Below are 12212 nucleotides of genomic sequence, written 5' to 3' on the forward strand. Positions count from 1 at the left end.
ATATATTCATATACTACAACTCATTTTCTACTGAAATAAAATTCTACTGCTTGGATGCCTGAACCAATGGAGTATCTGCAGTTTCTAGCATTTACCTGTCAGTGTTCTTCCTGCCTCTGCTCATACTTTCCACAACTTACTTAGGGAAACAATCCTCTCCTCCAGTAATTTTGTGTCAGAAGCTGTAAGTAAATACAGAAAACTAGGACGGGATGAGAGTGAGTTTTGTAGTTTAAAGTGCAACACCCCTGCAACAGGTTGGTTTCAGCATTTTCTGGTTGAGAGATAATAGATATGTTATATATCTAAGCTATCCTATCTCAGATACAAGGTCATAAAATGCTCTCCTCTCTTTTATCAGGTGGCCTTTGTTTCTTCAGCAACTGAATTCTAGCCATCTAATTAGTTCTTCCACATCCAAGCAGTAAAGTTGTCTAGGAGTTTGAATTTCAAGTTGTGTATTCATCTTTCTCTGTGGCTTTTTAGACTTTATCAGGGAGTCCAGAGATGCTGTTTCAGAAATGGCTAGCCAGTTTCAATTCAAACCAAATTTTAAGAAAATGTTTTGAGGTCAGTGAAAATGCAAAGTTGAACATACAGTATGAGTTCAAGCACGTTAAAATGCAGAAGAATAGAATGAAACAAGACTTTTCTCCTTTATTCTTTTATATATTTTATAACAACTATGGATTATAATAGAAAAAGAAAATACACTTTAATTTTAAATATACAGGAATCCTCCTAAGGATCTTGTCTTAAAGCAAATGATTTAATGGGAATTAGAGAAAACTACAAATGTCAAGTGGGATTATTTGGGTTACTTACAAGATTTCCTTCCCAGCAGCACTTTTTTGGTTTAAAGTTTAAGCTTTGATTAAAGCTGTTAACTAAATAAACAAAATTACAAGGTTTCTATTCTGTGATGATTGTGAAGATGTGAATTTTGATCACATTTCTTATAGTACTCATGGTATTTATGAGGCTTCTCTCCTGTGTGGACTCTCTGATGAATTCGAAGAGCTGAGCTGTGACTGAAACCCTTACCACACTTAGCACATTGATAAGGCTTCTCTCCTGTATGGACTCTCTGATGAATGTGAAGATTTGAACTGTGACTAAAGCCCTTTCCACAATCATCACATTTATAGGGTTTTTCTCCTGTGTGGACTCTCTGATGAATGAGAAGATGTGAACGCTGACTGAATCCCTTACCACACTGTTCACATTTATAGGGCTTCTCTCCAGTATGTACTCTTTGATGAGTGTGAAGCTTTGAACTCTTGCTGAAGCCCTTACCACATTCATGACAAATATAGGGTTTTTCCCCTGTATGGACCCTCTGATGAATACGAAGATCTGAGCTGTGACTGAAGTCCTTTCCACAGTCATCACATTTATATGGCTTCTCTCCTGTATGCACTCTCTGATGAATTTGAAGATTTGAGCGCTGGGTAAAACCCTTACCACAGTCGTCACATTTATAGGACTTCTCTCCTGTGTGAACTAACTGATGAATTCGAAGATTTGAACTCTGACTGAAGCCCTTACCACATTCATCACACTTATATGGTTTCTCTCCTGTGTGGACTCTCTGATGAACATGAAGCACTGAACTCCGACTGAAACTCTTACCACACTGATCACACTTAAAAGGTTTATCTCCTATGTGAAATCTCTGGTGAATGTGAAGTAATGAATTTCTACTCAGATCCTTACCACACTCAAATTTACACAGTTTCTCTTCTGCGTGGACTCTTTGATGACCGTGAAGACTAGAGATCTGACAGAAGCTCTTACCACACACATTACATATATAAGGTACCTTCCCTGTATGCACTGTCTGGTGACAGTGAATACCTGAGCTCTGTCTAAAGTGACTGTCAACTTCATCACATCCATACAGATGTTTACTTATGTGGAATTTTGGATGTCTATACAAGTCTGATCTCTGAGAAAAGCATGCTGTGCTGATGGAACATTGATAGAGCTTTTCTCCAAATAGATTTCTGTTGTGGAGAACACACTGTGAGTTCCAGCAATAAATTTCTTTACATTTACTACATCCACAGTATCTCTCTTCCATAGAGTCTTTCAGCAGGTCATTTTGGCATATCTCACCAATGAACTCTGGAAGGGCTTTTCCTATAGGGACGTATGAATGATGAACAATGAGCTTCTGTTCTTTTTCCACAGAGAGATTTTTCCTGGATATGGAAAGATGGTAGCTGTTGCCTTGAAAACCAAGTAACTCACTCATGTAAATTTCTCTTCCATAATCTTGAGTGTGTTCTGTTTCTAGGGACTGCCAAGGTATAAACTTCTTATATTTAAAGCTCCTGAAATTTTTGCCTTCAAAAGTCAGTTCATAGTTCTTACATCTTGGTACTTGTGTAGAGATTATGAACCATTCTCGACAGCGGGAAAGGTCTTGCTGTATTAGGTCCTTGGAATCTACCTTTTGAACAGTTTCCACATAATTCTGATTTTCATGGATCTGGGTGCTGGCATTCCTCCAGCCTTGCCAGTAGGAAAGATTGTCATGTTCTAATTGTCTGAATCTTTCTTCTTGGAGTTTGTAGCTCTCATCCCTCTTTCCTAGAAGAATAAGCAAATAATTCAGTCATGACATACAAGCTATGTTTAAAATTTTCCAACTATCTCAATGACTTCTAGAATTGTAAGAACTTAATATTTATTTATGCAAAGAAATGAGCTGCATTATTTATCCTTCATGATTTTTTTGTTTTGCATGTCTGAGAGTAAGAAAATTAACATTCAGGCTCCTACTTGCAATAAAAAGTTAACATCCAAATGTATTATGTTCCAATTCTTTTTTTTTTTAATTTTTATTGTGAATTGGGTGAAAGTTTACGGAGCAAATTCATTTTCCATACAGCAGTTCATACACATTTTGTTTCATGACACTGACTGCAGTTCCCCACAATGTAACAGCTCTCTGCCCCAAAACCCCAAACTTAAAGCCATCAAGTCAATACTGACTCCCTTTGGGTTTCCAAGATGGTAAATTTTTACAGAAATAGATTGCCCCATCTTCCTTCTGTGGAGCAGCTGGTGGGTTTGAACCACCAACCTTCTCGCTAGCAGTCAAATGCCTTAGGCATCACATCACCAGAGAATTCCTTTTCTGTGCTCCAATTCTTTTGGTCGGTTTTCAAAAACAGGATGGACAGAAAATAACAAGAAATACCACCCACCCCAGAGTTTTGCAAGTTCAATGAAGGCAGGAGTAATGTAATTTATCTTTGTTATCTCCACATACCAAAATCCTTGTTGAATGAAGAAATGCACAAAGAAGAATGAAATCAACAATTAACTGTGATAACAACTGACTGAAAAGGAAAAGAATATGTGTACTAAATATACTTTGGTGTAGGAAAGAAGCATTATAACTCTGGTCGCTCCATTTGGGTCTAAAATTTATTTATTTGCTTGTTTATTCATTTATGCATTCATTCATTCATTGATTCCACAACATTATCTTGAGTACCTATTATCTATCAGGCACTGTTCAAAAACAAGAGAGTAAGGTTGACTGCTTCATGAAAATAAAGACTGAAATTTAATTAGATTCCTATATTTGGGGCATTATTACAAGAAATAAAATATTTGTATTTTTTGTGTTCTAGAATAATGTGGCAGACTGTATGAAACAATGGCTGCATTAACTCTCTACTTTTACCTTTGGATGTTGCCTTTCCACACTGACTCTGGTCTAGGCTCTGCAACATGCTTTGGTCACTGGGGCATCAGCAAAAGTGACCCAAGCAGAGATTTAAAAATTGCTTGTGCAGTGGGGCTTTCCCTCCCTCTCACTGCTTTTGAAAATCCTGTAACTACCCTCATGTAAATGAGCCTGGACTAGCCTGCTTGAAGAGGGACATGGGGCCAGCACATCTCTAACATCCTCAGTAACACTGAGAAAACTTCCATACTCACATTTATGGCATCCAACCCCCCAATCTTATAGATGACTGAGCCCCAATCAAGCACTCCATGACAGAACCACCATCTAGCCAATTAGAATTATGGAAAATAATAAAGTTTGTTGTTTTAAGCCACTAAGTTTCAGATAGTTTATTATACAGCAAATGCTACATTGTACAAATACTGTGAAGAGAAAACAAATCTGGAACTACACAAAACTGACTCTACATGGAGATCTGTGCTTTAAACCAGAAAATGTGTATAAACCAGAAAATGAATTAAAACAATAAAAACAGGTATTTATTAATTACATACCCCAGGTGTCTGAGAAGATGTCTTGCATTGTTTATGTCACCTGATTTAAGAAACATTTTTAAAAATACTTCTTTTACCACTCACCATACAACACACACATGACAACCCAAAATATTCTACAAAACTGGTTCAAGTAGAAACTAAGCCTATTCACTGAGAGCTCGGATAACTTTACCTAGTGACATGACATTTGTGTAGTTTTCCCACATGACCTCCCTGTAGAGCTTCTTTTGAGAAGAACTCAGGAATTTCCACTCCTCCCAAGTAAAAATAACAGTCACATCTTCAAATGTTACTGCCATCTGGTCAAAGCTCAGGCTTTCCAAAAACAAGAAATCTAAGATGGACAAGGAAAAACACAATCAGCAAGTAACCCAAGTGGCAATCCAAATGGAAAAAAAAAAGAACCAATAAGGAAGGAAAAACAAAAAAAGGGCAGAAATAACAACTACTCAAACAGATGAATAAATGCACAATCACTATCATGAGAAACATTTACATAGCAGTTGTCTGATAATCACTGGGTAAGTGGGTCCCATATAATATTTCAATTAACCCACACAGCAATCCTGTGTTCTAAGTACTATTATTATCCCAGCTTTACAAATTAGTAAACAATGATTGAAAGAGATAAAGGAAATTCTCAAAATTACACAGCTAGAGGATAGCAGAGGTGGGAAACAGACCCAGTTGTGCACACCTGGAACCAGAACTATTTGACAATTATAACAATGTTGCTCAATATTGCTTATATTAGTATTCCATGACAGATGAGCCTGTCTTATTTGTGGTGATTTAAAAATGTCCAAAATGTATTTGATATTCTTCTCTTTAAGGGGTTTATCTGAATCACTATGTTTTGAATTAGGGCTGGACTTGGTGATTGGCTTCTGACCAAAAAAAAAAAGCAGAAGGGGAAGTAATGCTGTGGAAAAGAGGTCATAAAAGGCACTACAGTGTCTTTCATTCTTTGTATCTATCTTTCTTTTTCCCTTTCTCCCCCTTCCCCATGTTGTTGTTGTTGCTAGGTACTGTCAACTCGGCTCTGATTCAGAGCAACCCTGTGTACAACAGAATGAAACACTGCCAGGTCCTGCGCCATTCTCACACCCCTGCTATATACTTGAACCCAGTGTCACAACCCCTGTCAATCTCTCATAGAGGGGCTTCCTCTTGTTAGCTGTCTCTCTACTTTACCAAGCATGATATCCTTCTGACAACATGACCAAAACAGGTGAGATGAAGTCTGGCCATTCTTGCTTCTAAGGAACATTCTGGCTGTACTTCTTCCAGGACAGATTTATTCATTCTGTTGGCAGTCTGTCGTATTTTCAGCAGTCTTTGCCAACACCACACTTCAAAGGCATCAGCTCTTCCTCAGTCTTCCATATATGCTGTCCAGCTTTCACATGCATATGTGGCTCTTGAGAATACCGTGACTTGGGTTAGGTGCACTTCAGTCTTCAAAGTGACACCTTTGCTCCTCAACACTTTAAAGAGTTCTTTTGCAGATTTGCCCAGTGTGATACAACATCTGATTTCTTGACCCCTGCTTGCACAGGTGTTGACTATGAACCAACTAAAATGAAATCCCTGCCAATTTCAATCTTTTCTCCAATTATCATGATGTTATTTATTGGTCCGGTTGTGAGAATTTTGTTTTCCTTATGTTGCAGTGTAACTGATACTGAACACTGTAGTTTTGATCTTCATCAGTAAGTGCTTCAAGACTGCTTCACTTTTAGCAAGCAAGGTTGTATCTGCATATTGCAGGCAGTTAATGAGCCTTCTTCTAATCCTGATGCCACAATTTTCTTCACATAGTCCAGCTTCTCAGATTATCTGCTCAGCATAGAGACTGAAGAATAAATATGGCAAAAGGATACAACACTGACGCACATCTTTCCTGATTTTAAAACCATGCAGTATCCCCTTGTTCTATTCGAATGACGGCCTCTTGGTCTATGTACCGTTTCCTAATGACCACAATTAAGTGTTCGGCAATTTCCATTCTCTGCAATGTTATCCATAATATTTTATAATCCACACAGTTGAATGCCTTTGCAGTCAGTAAAACACAGAGGACTTCCAGTAAATGGCGGAATAGGCAGACAAAGTACACAGACCCTCTTCAGCAAAGAAAAGGGGAACCAATTAATACAGATACAGAAGATAATCCTGGAGCCCTGAGCTTTGAAAGGAAGGATAAAGAAGTGGACTAACCTCCAAGCATGAAAACACCGAAAAAGGAGACATACGGAGCTACAGTCCAGCAGTGATCCTAATGGCAAAGACAGCTTGGATATTGCCAAGTGGGATTGTTGGTGGTTGTTGTTTGCCGTCAAGTCAGACCCAACTCACAGCGACCCCTCCTTGGGTTTCCAAGGTGGTATCACTACGGAGGTAGATTGCACAACCTTCCTTCCGAGGAGTGGCTGGTGGCCAACCTTCTGGTTAGCAGTCAAGTGCCTCAGGCACTATGCTACCAGAACTCCCCCAAGTGGGGTTAGGACCTAACAATTAACCTAAAAATTGGCCCTGCTAGCCAGGGGCTGCATGGAGGAATACACTGGTGGCTGATGAATAAAAAGGAGAAGCAGCAAAGAGGGAGATGGGCTGAACTGTGGACTTTTGGCTGTACAGAGGGTGCAGCCATTTTGAATGTTAGATGTAAGATATTTAAAGTGAAAGCATTCTCTCAGATTCCAGGGACCTAAGAATAGGCTATACTTACTGGGGACCACAAGGACATTGCGGACACAACCAACCAGAAAGGTGCAATATTCCCTTTATTACTCTTATACCCCACACCCTCTTGGTGAACGGAGGTGCGGCCATCACTCATTCCCATGCACCTTCTGGGCCAGCGGGAATTCCATCTCCGTCTGCGTGCTCCAATGGAGCGTGGGTACCCTGCCCTTATTTTTTTTTTTTTTTCAGTTTGTTTGTTTTTGTCTCTTTCAAACTTACTACTATTCTTTTTTAGATGTTTTTCTTTCTATTATTCTTCATTCTTCCCTTCCCATGTTCTAGTTTTCAATGCTTCCTCCCCAGATACTGTGGTGTTTTTTCTTTTTTTTTTTTTCATTTTTTGGTGATTTGTTTCTGTTTATGTGGTATTTTTTTGTCTGTTTGCTTTTACTTTTTTGATAGTTTTTTGATCATTGTTTTCGTCTAACTGATTGGAAAACAGTAACCATGCCCATATGACGCAATCACACCCACACCTCCTGCAGCTCTACTTACTGAGTGAGAGCCACCACTTCCTTCACCAACTGGCCAACAGTAAACGACCACAAAGAAAAGCCTGACTCACCCTTAATGGCTCTTCAAATACAATTAATAGAGATCTAAATACAACAATGTCACAATGTTTCGGAGACAACAGACCATCAGTCTACACAAAGAAGCAACATAAAGTGGTAGAAACAAGGGAGCAGGATACAGACCCAGAACACATCCCTAAGGAAGAAGCAGAATTGGAACTCCCGGATAAGAAATTCAAAAGAATTATATTTGGGTATCTTCAAAGGACTGAGAGACAGATCAAGGAAAACACTGACAAAATTAAGGAAAACACAGACAAAACCATAGAATAATTTTGGTAGAAAGTACAAAAACAACATGACAAAATAAATGAAAAATTAGAAACTATACAAAATATACAGGAGCTCTGGTAGCACAGTGCCTAAGGCACTTGACTGCTAACCAGAAAGCTGGTGGTTCAAACCCACCAGCCACTCCTTGGAAGGAAGGTTGGGCAGTAGTGATACTGCCTCAGAAACCCAAGGAGGGGTCGCTATGAATCGGGGCCAACTCCACAGCACATAACAGCAACAACAAACATACAAAATCTACAGGTAGAAATCCAGAAGATTAATACTAAATTTTCAGGAATAAATAACACATTGAAAGGGCAAAGTAGAATTGAATCAATGGAAGACAGAATTAATGAGATTGAAGACAAATACCTGAATACTTCTTTGGAAAGGGATCAATCAGAAAAAAGAACAAAACAAAATGAAGAACACCTAAGGTGAAGAGGAAGACATTCAGAGGTACATGGGAGGTACAGACAACAAAGATGAACCCTTTTGTACATACAGTACTGCATTGTCAGTGAAGGCAAACTAGGACATATGGATGGATAGATGTGTGGACAGGATGAACTATTAGGTATGTCTATGCAGGGGGGAGTGTGCCCAAGACCATGTACAGGGTTGGCAGACAATGTTTCTACAAGTGTATTGCTATGATCTGTAAAAATTCCCAGGTATATAGTAGAGTTGACAAGGGGAAAGGTTGTAGTCACTTCTTGGCTACAGCCAGCTACCCAGAGGGAGTGAGCAGTTGGACCTGTGGGCACGGGACATCAAGATCAATTGGCATAACATACGACATGTTCTGGTTACCTAGTGCCGCTCTGACAAGAAATATACCACAAATGGGATGGCCTTAACAAACAAACAGGAGTTTATTCAAATTGTTGGAGGCTTTAGGTCCAAGTTCAAAGTACCAGGCACTAGGGGCTGAGTGAAAGCACCTCAACCTTGGGGTCCAACTCTGCCTCCTGCTCCCAGCCCACTGGAGCTAGAGGCGTTTCTTCACTCAGACAGCTGCTGCCTGCTAAGGCTGAGAAGCCCCAAGCTTGACAAGTAAAAAGGCACAGTCCCAATGTTACCAAACCACATGGTAGGCCATTAACTTAAGTCCATTGTAAGTCTCAAGGTTGGCAGAGCATGGCAGGCTGCTGAGCAATGACAGGGCTGCATGCAGGGTCCAAGTGTGCCACAGGCTAGAGACCATTCCCAAGGTTTCTCCTTATATACAGGAAGCAGACTACATCCCAAAAGCAGATACTCAGCTGCTTGTGCTAGACTCCACCATAGAGTTGATTGCCAGTCTCATCATGGGGAGTAACTACCATCAGCTGCCCAGCCACTCAACCAGGCCCAGCCAAGTTGACACACAAACATAACTACCACAATTCCACCCCTTGTCAATTTGGCATCTGTACAGATCTTCATTGGGTGACATCTGTACAGATCTCCTCTGCTTGACATTTGATCCAACAACTTGGGACTTACCAGCTTCTATAAGTGCGTGAGCCATTTTCCTAAGATAAATTTATCTCTCTATCTCTCTCTATATATATATAAGCTTTACTGGTTTTGTTCCTCTAGAGAACTCAGTCTTACACACTACACAAAACACTGTCCCACATCCTACTTTGGCGAGTAGTAACTGGGATCTTAGAAGCTTGCAAGCAGCCATCTAGATGCAATGATGGGTCTCCTCATCCAGAGCAAAGAATGAAGAAAACCAAAGATCATGGAAACAATTAGCCCAAGCAACTGGTACACCATGCTATCCTCAGCCGATACAACAAGACCAGCAGAAGTAGATGGTGCCCAGTTACCACTGTCAACCACTCAGAGCGGGGAACAATGTGGAACAAAACTCAAAATCATTCAAAGAAAAGGACCAGGTTTGCCTGATGGGACCAGTGAGACTACAGCCCCTAGTTGTCCTTTAGGTCTGGAATTGAACCCATACCTGAGGCTTCCAGCCCAACAAAAGACAGGCATATGAGCTGAATATTTTACTAGGCAGATACACTCCTTGAAGAGAACAATCATGGGAGAATAAATGGGCTGTGTATGCACAGTGAGACAGCTCAGGGGGCAGGAACACATGGAGGGAAGGACACAGGAAAGAGGTAACTATGGGGAGGAAGTGGGAGGGAAGTTGTTGCATTGTGTTAAACTGTAGTCAATGTCATGAGACAGTGTATGTGAACTTCTGTATGGAAAGTGAATTTGTTCTGTAAACTTTCACCCAAATCACACTTTAAAAAAAGAAAGAAAGCCTAAGGTTCATGTGGGATACCATCGAAAGGAATAACCTATGTGTAATGAGAATTCCAGAACAGCAAGAGAAAAAACCACTGAGAAAACTGTCCAAGAGTTGTTGGAAGAGAACTCCCCTGATATGATGAAAGATAAATATATATCCATTCAGGAACTCCAAACAGGATAAATTCCAAAAGAAAATCACCAAGACATATCATCAAACACACCAAAACCAAAGACAAAGACAAAGTCCTGAAAGCAGTACGGGAAAAACAAAAAGTTACCTACAAAGTACCAATTAGAGTAAGCTCTGATTTCTCAGCAGAAACCATGCAAGCAAGAAGTCAATGGGATGGTATATATAAAACCCTGAAAGAGAAAATTTTCCAACCAAGAATTATAAACCCAGCAAAATTGTCCCTCAAATATGATAGTGAAATCAGGAGACTTCCAGATAAGCAGAAATTAAGGGGATTTGTTAAAACCAGACCAACCTTACAAGAGATACTAAAGGGAGTCCTTTGAACAGAGAATCAATAATAGCAAACAACTGACCATAAATACATAAGGTAACATAACCCAGACACCAACACAGCTATGGAAGTAACCAAAGTAAAATAAGCTTACAAGATTGTAAACAGGGAACCAGAGACATCAATTGGCAAAAGAGGACAACTTCAAACCAAAAAGAGGGAAAAAAAACAGTGTAGTTACAGAACTTCTACATGGTGAGGAAGTCAAGAGAGTTGCAAGATAGAATAGACTGTTCCAAACTCAGTGAGAAAATTATAAAAACACAGGGTAACCTCAAAGAAAAATGATAAAACTTCACAGCACAAATATTTAGCAAATACTAAAACAATAGCAACAAAGGAAATGATAATGATTCATAAACATAATGAGCTCAGCACGGAAAATCATATGGAACAAAGAAACCAGGAACACTATGAAAAAACACGTAACAAAATGACAGCAACCAATTATTACTTGTTGATAATTACACTGAATGTCAATGGATTAAATCCACCACTCAATAGATGAAGAGTTATGGACTGGATAAGAAAACATAACCCATCAACATGCTGTCTACAAGAGCCACACCTTAGAGACAAAGACAAAAAGAGACTAAAAATCAAAGGATGGAAAAATATGTATCAAGCAAATGGCAACCAAAAAAGAGCAGGAGTGGCAATATTAATTTGTAATCAAACTGACTTTAAGACAAAAACCACCATCAGAGACAAGGAAGGACATTATATAATGATTAAAGGATCAAGTGAACAAAAAGATATAACCATAATAAATATCAACGGACCCAACGAAAGTGCCCCAAAATATATAAATCAGATTTTAACAGAATTAAAAAAGGCAAATAGATGACTCCACAGTCATAGTAGGAGACTTTAATACACCACTTTCAATAAAAGACAGAACAACTGGAAAGAAACTCAACAAAGACGCAGAAGAGCTAAACAATACAATCCACCAACTTGACCTTATGGACATCTACAGAGCACTTCACCCAACAACAGCACAATATATATTCTTTTCCAGTGCACATGGAACATTCTCCATGATAGACCATATGTTAGGCCATAAAGCAAGGCTTAATAAATTTAAAAACACTGAAATACTGCAAAGCATCTACTCAGATCACAATGCTATAAAATTAGAAATCAACAATAGGAAGATCAACAGAAAACAGAGGTAAACATTTTTCTGGCATTCTCTGCTTTCAGCTAAGGTCATGTGAAATCAGCAATGATATGCCTTGTTCCACATCCTCTTCTGAATCCACCTTGAATTTCTGGCAGGTCCCTGTCAATATACTGCTGCAACCATTTTTCCATTAACTCCACAAAATTTTACTTGCATGTGGTGTTACTGTTCAATAATTTCCACATTCTGTTGGATTACTTTTCTTTGGAATGGACACAAATATTGATCTCTGCCAGTCAGCTGGCCAGGTAGCTGTCTTCCAAATTTCTTGGCACAAATGAGTGAGCACCTTCAGCCATTTGTTGAAACATCTCCACCAATTGCCTGAGATTTGTTTTTTGCCAATTCCTTCTAAGCAGCTTGGACTTCTCCCTTAAATAC

The 12212-nt window shown here is 39.3% G+C and overlaps 1 protein-coding gene across 1 annotated transcript; it reads right to left on the reverse strand.

Annotated features, from left to right (window-relative positions):
- Positions 1 to 901: 901 nt before the first annotated feature.
- ZNF214 (zinc finger protein 214) lies at positions 902 to 4562 on the reverse strand. The gene is made up of 3 exons (XM_042783050.1): positions 4436 to 4562; positions 3088 to 3094; positions 902 to 2588 (listed from the first exon to the last, which is right to left on the reverse strand). The coding sequence occupies exons 1-3, from the start codon at positions 4560 to 4562 to the stop codon at positions 902 to 904; spliced, it is 1821 nt and encodes a 606-aa protein (XP_042638984.1).
- Between the last annotated feature and the right edge of the window lie 7650 nt (positions 4563 to 12212).

Source organism: Orycteropus afer, unplaced genomic scaffold (genome assembly GCF_000298275.1).
Source record: "Orycteropus afer afer isolate SDZICR_OR568_19922 unplaced genomic scaffold, OryAfe1.0 scaffold00014, whole genome shotgun sequence".
In the NCBI taxonomy this organism is placed as follows: Eukaryota; Metazoa; Chordata; class Mammalia; order Tubulidentata; family Orycteropodidae; genus Orycteropus; species Orycteropus afer.

Coding starts and splice junctions, on each gene's coding strand:
- ZNF214 (XM_042783050.1), bottom strand. CDS start 4,562: ATGGCAGTAACATTTGAAGATGTGACTGTTATTTTTACTTGGGAGGAG.